This window comes from Octopus bimaculoides, chromosome 8 (genome assembly GCF_046866305.1).
Source record: "Octopus bimaculoides isolate indiv1 chromosome 8, ASM4686630v1, whole genome shotgun sequence".
NCBI classification, from domain to species: Eukaryota; Metazoa; Mollusca; class Cephalopoda; order Octopoda; family Octopodidae; genus Octopus; species Octopus bimaculoides.
In genome coordinates this window covers 78654350-78677584 of record NC_142935.1, presented here as the reverse complement: position 1 = coordinate 78677584, position 23235 = coordinate 78654350, and the positions used below count along the sequence as shown (strand labels likewise).

General features: G+C 35.6%; 1 protein-coding gene and 1 long non-coding RNA gene across 4 annotated transcripts in view; one reads left to right on the top strand and one right to left on the bottom strand.

Annotated features, from left to right (window-relative positions):
* Positions 1 to 23235, bottom strand: part of LOC106875443 (uncharacterized) — a 124531-nt gene that overhangs the window by 83981 nt on the left and 17315 nt on the right. Inside the window, exon 1 of one of the 3 annotated variants that reach the window (XM_089356709.1) lies at positions 11426 to 11519. The exons of 1 other annotated variant lie outside the window; for it this stretch is intronic. In XM_089356709.1, coding sequence (XP_089212835.1) covers positions 11426 to 11444 — 19 coding nt within the window. In that variant the 5' untranslated portion in view covers positions 11445 to 11519. Of the gene's footprint in view, positions 1 to 9370; positions 9446 to 11425; positions 11520 to 23235 lie in introns of those variants that run through there. One more of the 3 variants, XM_052970199.2, reaches the window with a different exon arrangement.
* Positions 6119 to 20206, top strand: LOC149134467 (uncharacterized). Its single transcript, XR_016242925.1, has 2 exons — positions 6119 to 8595; positions 19441 to 20206. It is a non-coding gene; the product is annotated as an uncharacterized LOC149134467 (long non-coding RNA).

Here is a 23235-nt window from a genome sequence, read left to right as displayed (position 1 = left end):
ACAGAATCCAGTTGCAATGAACTACCATTCCTGGATATCCACATAAAAATACAAAACTGCACAGTCACAACAGACATATTTTACAAAAAAACCGATACACACCAATATTTAAACTTCTATTCTTGTCACCCATCACGCATCAAAAGAAACATCCCATACAGCATGGCCAGACGCATCTGTGCTATAGTAAGTGACCCTAAAACGCGTGAAACTAGGCTCAACGAACTGAAAGGCTTCCTTACTATACAAAAATACTCCTTAGGCCTAAATTGATTTTACTAATTCAATTTTTCAAATTTACAAAGATTATACTAATATACTCTCATGCAGAACTACACTTTACAAAAAAAAAATAAATAAATGAATGTATGACAGGAATATATTCTAAAAGGGACCCAAAGTCTATAAAAAGAAAGGACAAAGAATATAAAATGAAAGAACTAAAAGCAAAAGAAAAAACAGGAAGACATTTTTTGTTTTCTTTATATTTTCTATTCATTATTCTCTATTTTTCTTTCTTCTTCTACCATCCCTAGAATCTGTCTCAAAACAATACAGTAAGTAGTAAACAAGCTTTTAACCTTTTTTTTTTTTGACACTCCTTAAAAAGACCAATTCAATACAATGGCCCTTCTCTCTCTCTTTTACCACATCCATCTCTCTATCTGTCTGACTATCAGTCTATCTATCTATCTCTCTATCTGCTTGTCTATTTATCTATTTGCTTATACATCTTCCATTGTCTCCAAAGCCTCACCCCCCAAAAAACAAAACAATGTTCTGTTATAAACAAAACCCCCCAAAACACCTGTTTTTATATAAATAAGCTAGATCTCTGTATTTTCACAGTTATATTTGACAAGTTCGAAAGACAAACGAAAGCAAGCGCTAATATATGTATAAAATAAATGAAAGAAGTTATTCCAAAATTCTGACGACTTTTTTTCAATATTTACTTCTGTACATCACACCTAACACTCTACACACACACACACACACACACACACACACACACACACACACATATATATATTTATATATATATTATTTTGCTTAAAAGAGTTCCAACACTGTCTGTTTTTTATGTTTTATTTATATTCCTGCAGAACTAATGTGGGGTATAGAATATGGAATATACAATATATAATATGATATACAATATACAATATAAAATAAAATAACATAAAAATGGATGGCACCCTGAAAGAAAGTATTGAATGTAGATGAAATATTGAGTGTTCAATATAAAGGATCAAATATATAAATATATAAATATAAATATATATATATATAAAGGCGACTCGAGTTTCAGGGCTATTTCCCTTCGTCATGGCCGGTCTGTCATACCGGCCATGACGAAGGGAAATAGCCCTGAAACTCGAGTCGCCTTTATATATATATATTTATATTTATATATTTGATCCTTTATATTGAACACTCAATATTTCATCTACATTCAATACTTTCTTTCAGGGTGCCATCCATTTTTATGTTATTTTATTTTATATTGTATATTGTATATCATATTATATATTGTATATTCCATATTCTATACCCCACATTAGTTCTGCAGGAATATAAATAAAACATAAAAAACAGACAGTGTTGGAACTCTTTTAAGCAAAATAATATATTCCTCTATACACAATCATACAAAAAAACCCACCTTTTTTGTATTTATTTTTACTCGCATATATATATATACATACATATATATATATATATCCAAATATAAATTGAAAACAGAACACAAAGGATATCGCGGTACACGTGTTTCAAGCTTTATAAACAATTTGTTATTACATCATTATATTGTTGATATAAAAGATGGTTTAAAGTTATCTTCAGCTGCAAACATTGCTAATCCAAAGATTACATCTTACTTATATATTTATCTATCTTTATTATCCCTGTTTTTTGCTTTTATTACTCTCCGGTTTGATTTCTATTACTTTTATACTTTATTTTTTATTTTTTACTTTATTTTTTTACCTTTGATCTCTTTCTTATACACGCTAGTTAAATATAAACTCAATCCAATCTATTTAACATTTACTCTATGCTGGATTGTGGTACAGTATGGGAAGATTTTCGAAATCCAATGAACCATTATGCAGATATACCTTTTTAAAGGGATAAACCTATTATAATGGGTAATACTAAACGGACTTTTTCTTTTTCTTCTGTGATGTAATCTTTCGATTAGCAATGTTTGCGGCTGAAGATAGCTTCAAACCATCTTTTATATCAACAATATAATGATTTAATGACAGATTGTTTATAAAGCTTGAAACACGTGTACTGCGATATCCCTTGTGTTCTGTTTTCAATTTATGTTTGATATATTCTTTCACCTCTGCCACAGTCTGGCATATACAGGTGCTTACACTTATCAAGTATTACTTCTAAACTTACAGGACCTATATATATATATATATATATATATATATATATATATACACATCATTATCGTTTAACGTCTGCTTTCCATGATGGAATGGGTTGGACCGTTTCACTGAGGACTGGCAAGCCAGAAGGTTACACCAGGCTCCAATCTGATCTGGTAAGCTTCTACAGCTGAACGCCCTTCTCAATGCCAACCACTCCAAGAGTGTAGCCTCTGATGCAGCACTAGCAATGATCATGCTCCAATAGTTCTTTTTGTGTGCCACCGGCATAGGAGCCAGTCAGACGGCACTGGCATCAACCACTTTCGTATAGTGCATTTTACATGCCATTTATGTGGTACTAGCATCGACCACGACAATGATTTCAGTTGACTCAACAGGTCTTCTCAATTATAGTTTATTACCCAATGGGCGAAGTATGCGATACTGGCATAAGCCACAACTATAGTCTTACTTGGCTTGCAGGGTCTTCTCAAGCACAGCATATCTTCAAAAGTCTCGGTCACTTGTCATTGCTTCTGTGAGGCCCAACGTGTATATATATATATATATATATATATATATATATATATCAAAAAATAAGCAACACGGATTTCAAAGGTGATTGCAGTACGCACGTTTCATGCTACTTCAATTTATTTAAGTAATGCGAGCATTACCTTAAATGCAATATGAAGAGCAATCTTCAGCTGCACGAAAATGCAGAAAAAATTACTGTAGAAAAGACATATTATAAATGTGGCAACATTTCAAATGCAAGTGGGAGAGAGAATACATAAAAATCCAAATGTGAGGAAGAATACATAAGTCCATCTTGACATAGCTGAGTCTATCAGGCTAGTAATTGATTCTAGACAAAAGTTTTAACTGTCTCAGATTTTATTGTTTCTTATCTAGTGGTGATAGCAAAGGGACAATTACTTCTAAAGAGAGGGAAGGTGTAAGCAGTATGCATGGACAAGGCTATAAAATGTATTAGAATCTAAAGGTTTCACTGGTCATAGTAGTATCAGGTCATTTTACTACTATCAAAGTGTTGAGGAATTAATGTTGAGGAATTACAGCCCTAGGTATATGGGTCAAATAGGTTTTTTACTTTTAGTCTGAATAGAGTAACAGTATAGTGGTACAGACAACAACAATACTCTAACCAATGTTTTCACAATAAGAGGTATGTTAATAAAATAAATAAAATGAGATGTAATTATTTTCCACAAAAATCATGAAATAATGTCAATATTGAATTCAAGGGCTCTGGATAGGGTGTAAAATTTAAGGATATTAAGTATATAGTGATCATGAAAACTATTTTGAATTATCTTTAAAAAATTATTAGCTGAAGATAAGATAATGATACTATTTAGGAGGCACATAGGTAAGCTTTATTTATATAATGTGAATAAAAAATACAAATTATTATCGGATTTATATTAGTTTATAATAATGTGCTTACTAATGTTTAAGGGACTGAAAAAAGAAAAGATGTTAGGAAATAACAAGGATAATCAATACAGGAATCTGATGATTGATTTAAGTAGATTAGATGTTAAGGTGAGAGATCAGGAATATATGTTATAAAGGTTCAATTACCAATATAAATATGTGCTAATTGATAGTCCTAGATGACCATAATAGAAGTAAAGTACTATATTTTGATAACTTTAGTTACTTAAATAAAAGCCCTATTTTTTAAAAAATTTAAAAGTGCGAGTAGAGCAATGTATAGTTATCAAAATATAGTACTTTACTTCTATTATGGTCATCTAGGACTATCAATTAGCACATGTTTATATTGGTAATTGAACCTTTATAACATATATTCCTGATCTCTCACCTTAACATCTAATCTACTTAAATCAATCATCAGATTCCTGTATTGATTATCCTTGTTATTTCCTAACATCCTTTCTTTTTTCAGCCCCTTAAACATTAGTAAGCACATTATTATAAACTAATATAAATCCGATAATAATTTGTATTTTTTATTCACATTATATAAATAAAGCTTACCTATGTGCCTCCTAAATAGTATCATTATCTTATCTTCAGCTAATAATTTTTTAAAGATAATTCAAAATAGTTTTCATGATCACTATATACTTAATATCCTTAAATTTTACACCCTATCCAGAGCCCTTGAATTCAATATTGACATTATTTCATGATTTTTGTGGAAAATAATTACATCTCATTTTATTAACATAACAGTGATAAGTCTGACAGTCAACCGATAGGGACTGAAGCAATGAGAGAGAGGGACAGAGAGAGATGGAACTGTGTGGCAGCCAAGAGATTGTAGTAGTCGGTTGGTCACTTCTTGTGGATTATAGTGAGAGTTTTGCAAGAAAGGAAATTCGTGCGGTGAAGGTTTGCTTAAATATTCTTTAAAAGTGTACTTGTCGTTACATGTTTTGAAAAAGAAAAAGAGATTTCGTTAACTGTGATGTTGACGGGTGGAAAAGAAAAGAAAGAACTTTGATGGGACATGTTGTTAATGGAAAAGACAAACAACGAAGTGAAAGAACTTTTAATTCGACTTGATATATATGAACTCTTGATTGTAAACTTGTGATTATGCAATGTTCTGAATTTATTGTCATGCTGTTTTGTATTGAATTGTTACGCAATGCTCTGTTATTATGTTTTGATCATGTAAAAAGAAAAAAAGTTAGTTCCACTACCCAACGTATGGTCTCCGTGTTCTTTCTTCCTTCCTTTTGCCTGTTGTCTTCGTTGCGTGCTCCGGCCAGGGCTTATTAGTCGTAGCGAACATACCTACTCACTGAGCGTCGACGTTCGCGCGCGCGCGCGAGTTTTTATCTTCGTTAAGGAGGTGCTTCGCGTGCGGGCGTTTGTAACAATATATATATATATATATATATATATATATATATATATATATATATATATATATATATATATTGTAACAACATTTACGTATTCATATGCATGCGTCTGCGCTTACATATAGGGCCTGGGTTTGCACTTGTGCATATGCAATTATGATTTCGTGCGTGTACGTTTTTTGTGTATACATGGTAAGAGTATATGCTTATATTTATTTATACATACATGCATCGATTCGCGTGTGTGCCACATACTTGAATGTGTACATACGCATGCATACGGTTATGTTCGGGAGAATTTGCGTACATATCCACACATGTTTCTATATACGTGATGCTATATACATTTTTGTATACATATATATACGCAGTCTTAATTTTTTGCAGGTTTACTATATACATATGTTCTTGCTCATTTTCTCTCTCTACTTCTTTCTTCCCATTCCCACCTTTCTCTCTTTTCATCCTTTTTTGTCTTTCTTTTTCTCTTTCTTTCTTCCTTTCCTTCCTCATGACAACCACACTTTCCCCCTTTTCTGTATTAATAACGTTATTATAGATACATTACTTTTTACCCCCCCCCCCACTCCACAGCTTAAGATACAATTTTTGTTACCAGCTTCGTGCGCAAACTTAAATGTGTGTGTATATATGTATGTATAAATTTGTATTCATGTATATATTTGTGCCTTGCAAATATATACCTATCAGTGGCCCGGGAACAAAATTTGCTTAGGGGGTGCAAACTCAGTTCCAAAATTTGGCACTACTGGAGAAGTGTGGATCCAAGTTCTGGGAGTGTGCATGTCACAAATTTGCGCATGCGCACGCGTTATTCGTAAGTAGTCGAATTTAGCACACAGGTAAAAAACGAGACGCTCGCTACTTGCTGTAAACGGAGGGTGGGTTATCCATCTAATACAAGAAGAAAATTGCAGATAAATTGAATAAAAACATGAAAAATAACAAAATGATATTTCATTGAAAAGTAAACCATTCTGAAAGATAGTTCAGAATGTTTTCAAAACATTCATCTCCAGCTTTTCCCATATTTTATTAAGGGTTAGGGATTGTGATTAGGGTTTAGGGTTAGGGGTTAGGTTTAGAGTTAGGGTTTAAAGTTAGGGGAGATGAATGTTTTTTCAGTATTCAATGATTATTTTTCACTTTTATATTCAACTTATCTGCAATTTTCTTTTTGTATTACATGGATAACCCCGCTCCTTTTACAGCAAGTAGCGCGAATCCGCGCATCTCGTCATTTGCCCTGTGAGCTAAAATCGACTACTTACAACTAAAGCGCGTGCACGCACAAATTTGTGACATGCGCACTCTCAGAACTCTGGTTCACACTTCTGTAGTACCCAAAAGTTTTACAAACAAGGTGAAGTTTTTTAATTTGGGTATCAAAACAAACAAATGTTCAATAATAATAACTTTTATTATTATGAGAATCGACTGGAAAGTTAACAGGCTGACCAATATATTCTCAGAGAATGTGACCAAATGAAGTTCATTTTTAAATATTAGGATCTTTTCTGCTTGATTTCACCTTCTGAAATTTTAAAATTAAGCGAAAATTTTCAAATTTGATATATTGGTGTAATTTTTCCCGTTGAATCTGATGCTATTCACTTATTCCAGAAAAAGTTTAGAAAACTGTAACAGAGGTTTAAAGTTTGATCATTTTCCCTCCATCAGAGAACAGGATGTGGAAGCTGGCATTTTATACAAGGTGACAACATTACAATGTTAAAACATTCAACGATGGAACTTTTAATAAAGTTTTGTGAAATGTTGGATAAACATACTGTTGGTTTAGTTCATGTGAACAATACACAATTTTGAAATTGGAATAAAATTGAGGCAATTGAAAAGTGAAAATCAAACAGAAAAGATATCTACATACTTCTTTCAGCGATTCATTGCTTCGATTGCCTTGGAAAAGAAGCTATCCTGTTAGTTAAACAAGTTTTCAACAGCTGATAAGACATCATCACTATGATATTGGTTCCAAGCTGAGTATTTTTTATATATATATGTAGGGGATATAGATAATAAGATGAGGTCAAATCACTGAAGTAGGGAGGGTGGCTTAGCAGTTCAAAACCAATCACACACAGCAGCCATCGAAACCAATTACTTGTGCACTGGAGTATTTGTTTCGATGAAAGAAAAACATACTCGACAGTTTTCCTTGCGTTTGGCCTTGATAGCCTTTCGCAACTGCCTTAGAAAGGTGGCACTCTCCATTGATGGTGAGAGCCTTTGAAAGTAGTCAATAAACACGATGCTTTTTGCAATCCAAAATACTGAGGCCATCACCTTCCCTGCAGATTAAACGATCTTGATGACCTTTAGAGTAAGTGTTGAAGAGTGTCTCCACTGTTAGATTATCTCTTATTCTCTAACTCAAAATGATAAACCCAGCACATTTAAGGAAACTGGATTTGCCTCAAGCAATGTCAGATATCATCGAAATGTGATCAGCCTGGTGCCCTTTTAATCAGGTGTCAGAAGAAGCAACACCCACCAAGCAGAAACTTTCATCATGCCAAATTTATTGTGTAGAATATTCTCAGCCCTCACACGTGATATGCTAATAACATTAGCAATTTATATTTTTTCTCCAGTGAAAGCAGTTGCAGACTGTTCAGATCATTAGTCTTCTCAAAATTATCTCTGCTCAAATCAGTTAATCAGCTTTGCACTGTTGATAAAACTGGAGTATCATCCTCCGATATATCAACATGTCCTTGGGGACTAAATCATTTTTCTACAGGTACTTGATAACAGCATGATGCCAAATTTTGTTCATCTTGAAGAGAAGCCACTAATAGTTACTTTTGAAGTTTTCTCTGAACATTCAAATGTCAGTTTACCAAGAAATAATGAAGCTATAAGAAGTGTTAAAATGGAAGTAAGCCGAGTTTTTGCATCACTCCATAATACACACGTATATGAAAAAAACTGTATCAACATATTCCAAAAGTTTTCCTACGCTCACACGTTTTGTTAATGAAACGTTTTGTTTCATGAGGATGTGCAAAGTGTTTTCATCGTATGTGTAAGACGGTGTTGTGTCATTGTGGTACGGAGCCAGGTCTTCAAATGGCGAAGTGCACTGAATGTTCTTTTGCTTGATGCAACAGATACAGGTGAAGACAAGACAAGCTGCATTAACGCCAACACTTGTGGTATACTAGAACGAAAAATAGCATCAGACACTCTCCATTTATCAACTATGTCATTAAATAATTTAGGCAAATTTTCCCTTTCCGTCCATAGGCTAGCAAGAAGTTTGATTTGAGATGACAGTAAGAGAAAATCAAAAGAAGCAGGTAGATGTGCATTTTCTCTTATTTTTTATTTTATTTTATTTTAAGTTTTATTTTTATTTTAAGTTTATTCTTACTTTTTCACATGAATATCTGTGTATGTCTTTTTATTGTATTGTATTGGTCTTAACCACCAACTTAACACTACACACTGAATCGTGGCAAGGTATGGAAGGTTTTCGGAGGACCGGAGAGATTATGCCTGGGTGGAGAATTATACGAGGTATAGTACTATACAGAATACCGAAAGGATCTTCACCTCTTACATCACACCTTTCTTCCTACTTCAACGCCGAGGTGGTATAATTTCCTGGGAGAGAAATAATTTTGCGGCTGAGGATAGCTTTACATTGTAAATTATACACATATAAAGCTTGAAACACGTGTACCGCGGAATCCTTTGTTGTTATTTTTTTGGATTTACTATTTATATATATATATATATATATATATATATATATATATATATATATATATATATATATATATATATACACACACACATATATATATATATATATATATATATATATATACACACGTGACGTTTATATTGCGCAAGAGATGCGTCAGTGCATGAGTGACTAAGAGAGAGTGTGTGTGTGCGTTCGCGCGCGTTTGCTATCAATACTTCGGCAAATCACCTGAAACAGTAGTATTACATATGCAATTACACGCATACACACATATTATATATATTGAGTTTGGTGTTACATTTTGTTATATATATATATATATAGAGAGAGAGAGAGTTCAAAAGAAATCAAGGTTAACATACTTGTTTACGTTTTCTTATAAAGTTGTCTGCTGCCAGCGAACTGTTTCTCCTAACCTTCAGTACTGTGTCTCCCTCATTTCTTCACTCGGCATTTACTTTTATTTATATACAACAGTAGCAGCAGCAGCAGCAGCAGCAGTAGTAGTAGTAGTAGTAACAGCAGCAGCAGCGGTAACAGGAGTAGTAGTAGTAGTAGTAACATCAGCAGCAGCGGTAACAGTAGTAGTGGTGGTGATGGTGGTGGTGATGACGGTGGTAGTCTTCGTCGTCGTAGATTCGCTATGATGATGATCTTGAGCTTTAAATGATGAAGGAGAACTATGTTTATACGCCTCAGTACATGAGGCTATATTAATTAGTCCTTCTTGTAAGATGTTAAAGTGTGATATGAGGGTAAAATTAACTGCTATTTCCAGCACGTCGAACAACCAAGTTGTTTTAGTAAATATTAATGGTATCATAATTGTTATCATTGTTGTTATCATGTAGCCCATGTTGAACTCTACTCAACATACCACAACTTACTCCAACAATGACCGTCACCAATCTTTTCAGGATTGTTTTATCTTCTGTCCAATGTTACCTTTATTATTCAGTATTATTAGACAGGATATGAAAAAGTTTAGCCACTATTTTTAGAAGATAAAGACATAATGAGACAAAGTGTATACAAAGTGCACACATCATATTTTCAGATCTACCCCTTCCTTGACCACACACAATATATTCACACGGAATATGCATATGCACAAACAATAACCATACAAAATTTATACAAGACTCAAGTAGCAAGACTCAAATCCAAGTCGTCAGACCGCGAAGTTTAAATCACAGCGTAGCAACACCTTGTTTGTGTGATCAGCCGAATTATAGACTAATCATCAACCAGACTTCATGTGATAGACCATTCTAGATCCTTCTGGAATGTCCCTGTACAAGGGCAATAAAAAAGCATGTTTATAGCGCCAACTTTGCAGTGTCGTAGACGTCCAGGCGACATACATTTGACTGCAGCCATGCTGGGACACTGCCTTGAAGAACTTTTAGTCGAATGAATCGACCCCAGTATTTATATTTTTAAAGCCGGGTACTAATTCTATTGGTTTCTTTTTGGCGAACCGCTAATGTTACGGGGATGTAAACAACAAACCAATACCGGTGGTGGAGAACGTTGTTATTGGCACTCCGTCGCTTACGACGTCGAGGGTTCCAGTCGATCCAATTAACGGAACAGCCTGCTCGTGAAATTAACGTGCAAGTGGCGGAGCACTCCACAGACACGTGTACTCTTAACGTAGTTCTCGGGGATATTCAGCGTGACACATTGTGACAAGGTTGACCCTTTGAATTACAGGTACAACAGAAACAGGAAGTAAGAGTGAGAGAAAGTTGTGGTGAAAGAGTACAGCAGGGGTCGCCACCATCCCCTGCCGGAGCCTCGTGGAGCTTTTAGGTGTTTTCGCTCAATAAACACTCGCAACGCCCGGTCTGGGAATCGAAACCGCGATCCTATGACCGTGAGTCCGCTGCCCTAATCACTGGGCCATTGCACCTCCACGGTGGAGAACAAACACATGCACAAACACACACACACATACACACACCGGCTTTTTTTTCAGTTTCCGTCAACCAAATCCACTCACAAGGTCGGCCCGAGGTTACACTAGAAGATACTTGCCCAAGGTGCTACACATATGGGACTGAACCCGAAACCATGTGGCTGGGAAGTAAACTTCTTACCACACAGCCACGCCTGCACATAATGGCACCAGAAATGATTTCTTCAGAGGTAATTGGAGAACGCGTGTATATATACGTTATATAATATGCATGACTAAATCGTCGTTATCGTCCATGTATAGACATGAGGTGTGATTGCTTCCCTGTAAGTTGTTGAAACAATTGTGGGCCTTGAGATCAATAGAACACCATAAACTCCACACTTTGCATTATTATATATTGTGCGTGCACACATGTGCGCACGCGCGCACACACATACACACACACACATACAAATTGCCTTACATATCTCTATATACAAAATGTGAAACTTACTATCGTCAACAGTACGCATACATACTGTTATGTCCCGCTTTATGACGACGTATTTCGTCGTCTCTGCAGAACTAGCCTGAACAGTGTACCTCGCTGACTGATTTCTTTGGACCAGCCTACTTCTCACCTGGGGGTGTCCGCCACAACACATACATACATACATACATACATACATACATACATACATACATACATACATAAAACTAAAAATCAGCGAAAAAGAGAATACCTAGGCTGAACTATTGAGAAATCTGCAGTTACTCTATCCAGATTACAAGTTCTGGTTTATGCCTGTAATTATTGGGGCACTTGAGAATTAGGTTTCTCAAAACCAGAAAGGAGAAAGTTGATCCGGAGACTGCAGATTCAAGCCATCACTGGAACTATAAAAATCTGTAGTACATTCCAGAAGTTTATCATTTAAGTATATATGAGCATGTCTAGATATGCAACTATATGCACGAAAATACATACATAAAACAAAACATACAAATCTGCACATATACATACAAAAATACCCTGTATTTCTGATTTTCACCTTCACGAATTTTCTCATCGTTAGATTGTCAATTTCTTCCGATGACTTATTTATTCTTTTCCTTTGTTCTGACGTTTTGTCATCTTCGTTTTACAGTGCATTTTTATGTTTTATATTTCCAAAACGAAAGCACTCCGCTTTTTTTAATGGACAATTTTTACTCAGGTTTATACCTCCACTTGCAAAACATGGGTTTATTTCCTGATTTTTGTCATGTTTTTATTTAGAAAACACTTTATTTCTATTCTGACTATTTCACACTTGCTATACTTGGAAACAATCTTTACGTTCAATTTCCTCTGTGTCGTGTCTTAATTTGACTATCCTTTCACATTCTCCTAACACTTGCTGTAGAGTCACATCTTGCTTTTGTTCCAGCTTAGCGAGAATTCTAGTTCTAACGTCTGTGTCTTTTTCTGCAGTGAATGGGATTTTTTAAAGGGAAGCTGGTGGAAGAAACAGAAATATTTTGGTGGTGGTCTAGTGATTATTGTAGTGTTGGTGGTGGTGCTGTTATGGGGATAGTTTTAGTTTTGGTGTTGTAGTGGTAGTGGTGTTCGTATTATTATTGTTGGTTGTGGAGGTGGTGGTGGCAGTGTTGTTTTTGTTGTTGTTACTGGTAGTGGTGTTTATCGGTCAAGATACTGATCAAAATAACGTAAATCGGTTAGAGGTGGGGAGAAGGGATAGACACGTGAACTGATATGATGTCAGTTTCAGTCATGTGATCCTGATATAGAGATGGTAGTGTTAGTAGAGATATGGTGGTAAAGGAACAGATGGTCGTGGGGTTGGTTAGAGAGGTAATGATAAGAATATGTTTACGAATGTGTTCATATACGTATGTGTGTGTGGGTGTGCATATGTATATACTTTATTTTTTAATGTATTTGTATATATCTGTGTATGTATTCACACACACGCTCACATACATGTATGTATCTCGCTGTGAGCATGTGTGTGAATGTAAGAAGGTCAATAAAAGAATAGAAGAGAGGAGAGTGTGTTACAAAGCAACAGCTTGAACAACACAACACATCTGGCGAGATGGGATAAATAATATTGGAATAAGGAGTGTAGAGAGAGAAAGAGAGAGAGGACAGCTTGAATGACACAACACTGCATATTTGTTGATGTAAACACTAAACTAAAATAACAAACATCATTATTACATCACATGTTAGTTTATTATTTAGGTAGCGAGCTACTTTCAGACTTATAACTATAATGAGGGATGAGGAGAGGAGAGAGAGGGAGGGAGAAGAGAAAACATGGAGAGAGAAGGAAGAGGAACCCAAATTGGAGAATAGCTGAGATCATGCGATTATAAGGGAGAGCTAAGAAGTAATAATGAGAAAGAAAGGGTCTAAGATTATGTTTCTTTCTTTCTTTCTTTCTTTCTTTCTTTCTTTCTTTCTTTCTCTCTCTCTCTTTCTCTTTCTCTCTCTCCTCCTCTCTCTCTTTATACACATATATATGTGTGTGTGTGAGTGTACTCGGCATTGCTCGGGATTAAATTTGCATAGTTTGTATATATATATATATATATATATATATATATATATATATATATATATATATATATATATATATTACAGATATGTTGAAAAAAGTGATACAGGAAAGTGCAGCATTGACGACAACATTTGTGGAGTAAATTTTAAAGCTTTGTAGAAACGACAATTTGAGTTTAGCACACCAATTTGGACAGAATTATAATTTTTATAAGAATGGGATGGTTCATAACTGAAAGCAGCTCCAGGAGTTGCAGAGAACAAATTTGTACATGGCGTGTTTCGGAGAGCTATTCTATTAGACCTCTGTGTAATCTGGTGTGCTAAACTTTGTTTTAATGATGCACCATTAAGTGCTGCAACATGCCTTTGCTGATCTTGAGAAAGTTTCATCTCCTTTCTTTCTTGAGACTCCATCAGACGTATGCAGCATGCCTTTGCTGATCTTCAGAAAGCTTCATGTCCCTTATTTTTTGAGACTCTTGCCTTCGGTTTTCAGCACTTTGCCTTGCTTGATAGGTGTTTCTGGAGAGATTCCCTTTTTTTCTGGTGGTATATATTTTTTCAATATTGTAAACAAAAAATTATGAACATAGAAAAAAATCAATCTCTATTTTTGTAAGCAGTTGTATGTATGTAGTATGTCTGTATTGTTGTATGCAGTGTGTAAATTACCCAAATATAAGCAAATTGTAAATACTTTGTAACCTTGCAACTGCTTCGATAATTATAAACTGGTAATTGAACGGTAGATGTGTATTTTTATATATCTTGGACATGCCACCTAATTGTTTTTTGTCAAGAGTTTCACCTCCAGACGTTCTCGTTACATATGGATATGTATGTGTATAGATGAGTGTGTATGTTTAATAACGTACCTAACGCGGAAACACACACTCACACACACAGTACAAGAAACATATACACCCACATTTACACACTCACATACACATACACACTCATATAAAATGTCCTATACTATAGTTGACTATAGAAAGATTGTGTCTATGAAATGTTATATTGTTTTAATGGAAATGAAAAAATTACATATTGACAGTCGTGGGGGTAATACTATATAGTAAGAGAAAAACATACAGACATACATTCATGCATGTCAAACTAATGCGGAAACATACACACTCAGACACATACACACTCATTCACTCACACACATACTCACAGACACATAGGTACAAAATGTGACGTCGTTGAACGCGGAAACACACACACACTGAGCAACACATACTCATTCATACATTCATACACATACACTGATAGACACATACACGTTCATATACAAAATGTGACGTTGTCGTCTTCGTCATCGTCGTATATAATGTCCTGTACTATACTTGACTATAGAAAGATTATCTCTATAAAATGCTATATATATATATTAAGCACATGTTCTTTCTTTACTACCCACAAGGGGCTACACACAGAGGGAACAAACAAGGACTGACAAACGGATGAAGCTGATTATATCGACCCCAATGCGTAACTGGTACTTATTTAATCGACCCCGAAAGGATGAAAGGCAAAGTCGACTTCGGCGGAATTTGAACTCAGAACGTAGGCAAGAAGTTGAAAATGTTTTTTGGCCCATGATACTCCATGGACCCTAAGTAATACATGTGTAAAATTTGAATGAAATTGGTTGGGTAGTTCTCGAGTTTTAGGGATACACACATACATACATGCATACAGACAGACACATTCTCAGTTTTATATATATATATGGATTACGTGTTCGTTTCTCTTTTTGTCATCTGCAATTTTATTTTTGATCTATATTTCTGAAGATTTTTTCCTTCGTCTGGCTGTTTTTCTCTCTACAAAACGGAAAGTTACATTGTGGAAAAGTCATTTTAACGAGTTGTTTTTATTTATTTATCACCCGACGAGATACATCTGCACCACCGGATGCTCCTGAACCAGTTGTTGAGTGTCCCACCCAAGAGCAATCGATGCTAGATGTGCCGAAACAATTGTGATTAATAATAAATTCTCGTATATTCCGTCTTCTATCTTTCATTTGTTTTATATATATATATATATATATATATATATATATATATATATATATATATATATATATATATATATATATATATATATATATATATATATATATATATATATATATATATACACAGTGGTATCTTGACTTACGAGTTTAATCTGTTTTAATCTCACATTACTCGTCTGTCAAATCAATTTGCCCTTAATCTGTTCCGTCCCACCCACCCCGCAAAACACCGCAACTTTTTTGTTACATGTTTTTATATGCGAAAAATGTGCTTACAAATAACGAATATAGTATAAAAACAATACAATAGAACGTACTGCAATAAATTGGTTTTATTAAGTATAATGTACAGTATTTACCTTGCAGATCAAAAGACTTGAGGATGCTGACGGAGGTGGAGGAGAAAGGCTGAACTGAATAACTGAATCTTATTCACTGATTTTTGCCCCTTTCGCCATGGTTTCCTTACTTTTATCTGCAGGAGTTTTCGATAAAAACCTGTCCAACGACATCTGTTTCATCCTCCGTTTCAGTATGTTTTTGAAATGAGTTTGGCAAGAGTCATTAAATAGCGCTGTCTCACGCCCAGTTACAACTTTTTCTGGGTGCTTCTCTCGAATAAAGTTGGGAAGTTTCTCCCACATTCCCAACATTTCCTTATTCGCAGTTGTAGAGATAACCTCCTCCACGTCAACTATTTCCTGCAAAACCTCCGTGTGCTGCTACGTCAGTAACTCCTTTAGCTCCTCCGTTGTCAGTTCCTCGGAGTGCTCTTCGATGAGCTCGTTGATGTCACCTTCATTCATGTCCAGGCCCATGGACTTGCTAAGCGATACAATCTCCTCCACCACTGCCACTTTGGGTTCGAATCTTTCAAAGACCGTTTCAGACACGACCTCAGGTCACATCTTCCACGCAGAGGTCAAGTTCCTCTTTGTAACACCCTGCCAGGCGATATCGATAATTCTGAGGCATATCTCGATGTTATAGTGGTCCTTCCAGAACTCTTACAGGGTGAGGTTTGTGCTCTCTGTCACCTCAAAGCAGCGGCGGAACAAGGTGCTTGGTGAAAAGCTTCTTGAAATTAGAATTCAATTGCTGATCCATGGGCTGCAGGATACGGGTGGTATTGGGTGGAAGGTAGAAGATCTTTATAAACTCGAACTCTTCGAGGATGTCATCTTCGAGGTTTGGGTGAGCAAGTGCATAGTCCAGGTTGAGAAGGGCTTGCAGGGGTTGGTTACTTTCCTGGAGATATTTCTTAACGTCAGGACCAAAGACCAAATTCACCCACTCCACAAAGAACTGCCAGGTGACCCAGACCCTTGGGTTTGCCCTCCACATAACCTGCAGTTTTTCTTTCAGAATCTTAAGTGACTTATAGGCTATGGAGTTTTCCAAATGATAAACGAGCAGCGGCTTAATCTTGCAGTCGCCGCTCGCATTGGCGCACAGTGCGAGGGTTAGCCTATCCTTCATGGGTTTGTGGCCTGGCATCTTCTTCTTCTCTGCCATTTTATAAGTCCTCCTTGGCACCTTCCAAAAAAAGTCTTGTCTTGTCACAGCTGAAGACTTGCTGAGGGATGTATCCTTCAGCTGCTATAATTCCGGCAAAAGTTTCGAAGTAATCCTCGACTGTCTTCATATCGGCGCTCGCTGCCTCACCATGCCTGACGAGGGGGTGAATGCTAGTCAGCTTTTTAAAATTCTTGAACCAGCCCTGACTGGCTTTAAACGGCTCGTCTGTACAAGTGCCAGGGGTCTGCTGCAGCAAATCAGCGTAAATAGCTCATGCCTTCTCGCAGATTATATCCTTCGTCACGGTATCTCCTGCGAACTGCTTCTCTGTCAACCACTCCATCAGCAGCTTCTCCATATTTTCATGGATAGATGTCCGCTGTTTAGAAATTATTTTAACGCCCTTGGCTGGCGTTATAGCCTTTATCGACTCCTTCTGTTTCAGTATGGTGCAGATCATAGAAGTGTTACGCTCTCACTGCTTCGCCAAATCGACTACACACACACGTTGGTCATGTTTTCCGATAATCTCTTTCTGTAATTCAATGCACATCATCCATTTCTTCTCAGCACTGTCCTTCACACTCACTTTCTTTGAACCCATGGTTGGAAAAACGAAGTTTTGCAAAATAAATGCAAACACAATTGCGAGCACAACACTGATGCTTCTGTAGCCTGCAACGACTAAGTAAGCATTTTGCCACCCGTCTGGCTATCGATCCACTAACTTTCTTCGCACTTGCTTACGCGCATGTCTGTCTAGTTATTGAGTGAGATACGGCATGCAGGGCGGATGTTACGGCATTCACCGTGGATGTTACGGTATTCGCTACGCCAACTAGCGGTGGAGTATCTGAAACTGGCTCGTAACCCGAATTTTAACTCGCAACTCCAAGCAAAAATTCGGCCGAGAGACGGCTCGTATCTCGAAAAACTCGTTAGTTGGGACACTCATATGTCAAGGTATCACTGTACATACATATATAACACAACTAGCATAAAATTTTACAAAAACATAACAAACAGAAAATTCATGGCTAATTCCTCATCAGTCCTAATAATTTCACGCTTTTAACGTTGACATTGTTCTCATTTGGTGGTGTCAGTGGCGAAAAGCCACTGGAAGTAAAGTATTCTGTGAGGGAGAGAGAAAGAGAGAGGTAGGAAGACAAAAGATATTTATTATATATTTATAATCATCATTGTCATCATCGTCGTCATCATCATTTAATATCCTTTTTCCCATGTTGGCATTGGTTGGACGGTTTGATAATAACAGTGAGGCCAGAGTGCTCTGCCAGGTTCTGTGTTTGCTTTGGCATAGTTTCTACAATTTAATGCACTTCCTAACGCCAACCACTTAACTGAGTGTACTGGGTAATTTTTACATGGCACCAGCTCTGATGAGGTCGCCAAGTAACCACAAGATAAGACCCCTCAACTGAGCTGGATATAAACAAGAGGAATAAAAAATTATGACATAAGAAGAGAAGCAGGTGTCTTGCTGGAGAGGTGAATACATGGCTTGCCCACCTGGAAAGTGAAAGAGAGAAAGAAAGAGATGTGAAGTCCAGGTACAACATCAATATGAGCTAGAATAGAATAGAAGAGTAGAAAAGATAAGTGTGCAGATGTTGCACTGAGTGAAAATAGTGTGACAGATTATTGGAGATAGGGAATGGAATCTTTATATATGTATCAATAATTAAATCTCTGATTAATTAAGTCCCCCAAGTATGTCATCTGATCACTCTCAGTGCCAGTACACCTCCAACTGCTTGTACAATTCACTCGATCAAATAAGCCTAACAACAGACATACGAATCAGGATGTCCTCTGGTTCAACCCGATTTTCGGTTCGCATGTTTCAACCATGATCGCTGGAAATTTTTTTTCTGCTTTGGACAAGTGTTTTCCTAAATCTAATCGGTATCATGCTCTTTTTAATCGGCACACCGCGACGATATCCTACGCCAACTCTGCTAATTTAGAGCAGCTTATGCATCGCATAAACAATAACAAAATGCGGCAATGGTTCAATAACCCACCTACTGGATGTAGCGAACATTTGCATCTAAATACCAACCAAGGAAATGTAAACCACAATGATAAACACCAATTACGACCAATTTTCAGAAGTAGGAATACTTATGATGCAGCTAACACATCGGTAAATGGAGTTGGAACTGCCTTATATACCAAATAGATAAGATAAATGCTCATGCAGAGAAAAATCAAAATGTCCTTAGATGAATCACTGTATGAGTACAAATCTTGAATATAAATGTAGAGTGCACACAAGGGGAGGGTCGTATGTTTACACTGGGCAGACGGATGATTCATTTAAGAATTGCTATCATAACCATGTTGCTAGCTTTAAGACAATTAATTTTAAAAAATTTATCATTTTTGGCAGATTTTGTATGGCGACTGAAGGAGGATAAAATGAAGTACAGCATAACTTGGTCCATAGTAAGGTACGCGAAACCATACAATATAATTTCCAGGAGATGCCATTTCTGCTCCGAGGAATCCCTGTCTATTCTGTGCACTAACGAAAAGATGATTAATAGAATTTCTGAACGACTCTCGAGATGTCTACATGGATATAAATGTACTTTCACACAATGCAGTGGGAATGAATTTTGAGTAACCGTTAACATAATTGAATTTACTTTGAGGTATGGATGACTTATGTTTATATTTAACCTCCCCATTCTTATAAACACCAAGTAGATAGTTAACTCACTTTGTGATCATGAGGTACCAGACCTCACGTGTGCGTATGCTCACATTTTTGAGGATGCTTGTATGAGCGAGTGTACTCGCACCATGCAGCTTGCCCGAGGGCGTTTATACATCCATATTTACTAACAGTTATTTTCAATACTTTTCTCGCTGGATTGCGTGTTCGTTTCGCTTTTTCCCATCTGTGATTTTATTTTTGATCTTCTATATAAATGAAGATATTTCCTCCGTCTGGCTGCTTTTCTTTCTACAAAATAGAAAGTTACATTGCAGAACTGTTATTTTAACGAGTTGTATTCATTTATCACCCGACGAGATACATCTGCACCACTGGATGCTCCTGAACCAGTTGTTGGGTGTCCCAATATATATATCAAGTCATACCATAAGTTCTGTCCGAATTTTGAATAAAGAAAACAAGTGATGAAATGTTATATTGAATTGAAAGTTTATCATCAATGTACTTTCCCTGATTATCTATGATTCCCTTCCATCTATTTACAAGCTTTTTAATCTCATTAATGTGAAACTCTTTTGGTTTCAAAGCAAAGAACTCTGAGATGTCAGTTTCGACCTCCTCCTGGCTTGCGAAAGTTATGTCCCCCAAATGTTTCTGTAAACTACGAAACAAATGGTAGTCTGAAGGAGCAAGGTCGGGAGAATAAGGTGGATGAGGAATTTTTTCCAATCAAGCTCTTCGATCTTCTGCGATGTGATCTTTGCAGTGTGGTGTCACGCATTGTCCCGATGAAACATCACTCCTTTTCGATTCACTAAAGCGAGTCTTTTTTTCTTCAAAGCTTGGTTCAAACTCTCTAATTACTGACAGTAGACTTGAGCATTGATTGTTGCATTAGGTGGTAACAATTCAAAGTGAATTACTCCTTTGCAATCCCACCAGATAGAGAGAAGAACCTTTTCCCCATAAATTCCCTTCTCGGTTGTTGTTGAGCTTTTTCCCTTTTACCAAGCCACTGTTTACGACGTTTAACATTTCGATAGAAGATCCATTTTTCGTCGCCAGTCACAAGTCTATCCAAAAAGGGTGAAATGAGTTCGCTAGAATGGAGAGAAGAGCAGATGTCAACTCAGTATTTGTGGTTGCTTTCGAACAATTCACGAGGCACTCATTTTCCAAGTTTAGGAACTTTTCCAAGTTGTTGAAGATGACGATGAACAGTTGTATGGTTTGAACTAAACTTTATTGCCAATTCTTCAACTGATAATGCAGGATTTTCTTCAAGTAATGCCTCAAGGAGCTTATCATCAAACTCGTTCTGTTCGATCTTCATCTTCATGACTGAAATCTCCACTTCTGAATTTTGCAAACCATCTTCTGCAAGTTCTTTCATTCAAGCATTCTTTCCCATAAACTGAGTGTATGTTTCGAGTCACTTCAGCTGCAGAGTTTCCTTTTTTTTTTACTCATAAAGCATTATGTGCCTTAAATGCTCTTTGGAGCATTTAAGGCACATAATGTTAGAAAGGGTTTTAATCAAAGAAATTTTAATTCTATTATTCTGTAAAATAATATTTAATTAGTTTATATGTACACAAATGCATAAAAATAATTTTTAATTCCATTAGACATTCTAAAATATTATTAAATTTCATTCAATTTTAAAAAAAGTAAAAATCGGACAGAACTTATGGGATGACCTGATATATATATATATATATATATATATATATATATATATATATATATATATATATATATCAGGTCATCCCATAAGTTCTGTCCGATTTTTACTATATATATATATATATATATATATATATATATATATATATATATATTAGGGACAAAATCCAAAATTACAGGTAAAAACTCAATTAAAATCAATTTATAAAAAATTAAAATTAAATTGAGCTTTATAGATGAAATATATATAAAATATATAGTTTCAGGGAAAATAACCAAGTTTCAAGAACTCATCGATGAAAATCCACTATCACATATAGAAAAATTAACAATTAAAAGCACAATAAATGAGTATAATATAAAGCAAAGTAAATATCATAAGATAAATATAATATAATATAATATAATATAATATAATAGAAATTTCCCTTATGAAATTTTTTACACACTGGCTTCTTGATAAAATTCTTGTAAAAGAGTTTTATCCCTTTTTGAATTTATTTATCAAATATATACACGGAATATATTCAATGTTGAATTTTTATTCCTGTCTCCACATGGGTACCCAGAAGCAACCCGGAAGTATTCCCGCTTCTTTGATGAAGATATATACAGATAAACTTCATTCCCTTTACTCTGTCGGATACGTAGTGTGTTCGTTTTTGGTGAGGTGAGAATTCTGTTTATTTATATATATTTTTGGGACAATACTGTGCTGATGAACGAAATCTAGATTCATTCTAGTAATCGCGAAATCAGCCGATACACAGTTAAGTTTATTTAAAAGAAAGTTGGTCGTCTTCTGTTGGTTGTTTTTCCTCGCATTAGGTACTAAATGTGGTTATTTTGAGAAGTCCACTGTGTGGCGTTATTATTTTCTGTAATAATGCCCTTTATATAAATATATATATATATATATATATATATATATATATCAATCATCATTTAACGTTCGCCTTCCATGGTAGCATGGGTGTTTATTGTATACATATATATATTTATTGTATATTAAGATTCAGATGAATAAGGCACTTAAAGGTAAGGCACCGGGTTAGGTCATTAAAATGCAAACACAACAATTATAGACGAATACCAAGGTTGGTACAGAAGTATTAGCAGAAGGATATTTAGGTTATGTATGTAATTAATTGAGCCCAACTGAGTATATCATCAACCCTTGGGCTAATTCAGAAACGTACATTATATTAAATGTACGGTTCAGAGATGTGAATTTAAATAAGTAAATAACAAACGATAGATAGGTGTCAATTCATTACAGCTGTTTCTAACAAATTTTTAATTGATCAATGAATAGATTATATCATTATAAAAAAACCGTTTTCTTCTGATGAATACACAAATTTTACGAGTAAGGTCATTGAAAAAAATTTTTAATCCACACATATGCATATTTGGTGATTCCACGATCGACGCTTGTCACGGAATAAGTTTGCTAAATCAAAACAAAACAAATTCAAGTAGTTCAGTAGGAGGGGACATCACTGCGACATATATGGAAGGGGTATATTTAAGATTTATAGTCTTGAAGGGGTTAGTTGGCTTGGTTGGGGGGGGGGGATTGCCGAACGTCTCTTCTCCGCAATTAAGAAAGAGCGAGTTCCTTTTATCTCAACTAGAGGTGCAGTGTTAAAAGCGAAAGATAGGACTTAATGATTTATAAGTAAATCTACTCAAGATCCCTTCCATGTCAGCTTTATTACAAAGAGTATGTTTTCATATAATGGTGGTATGATATGCTATTAATGGTATTTTTCTTTACCTATCTAATAACAAGATGAAGTGTGGTTTTTATGCGTC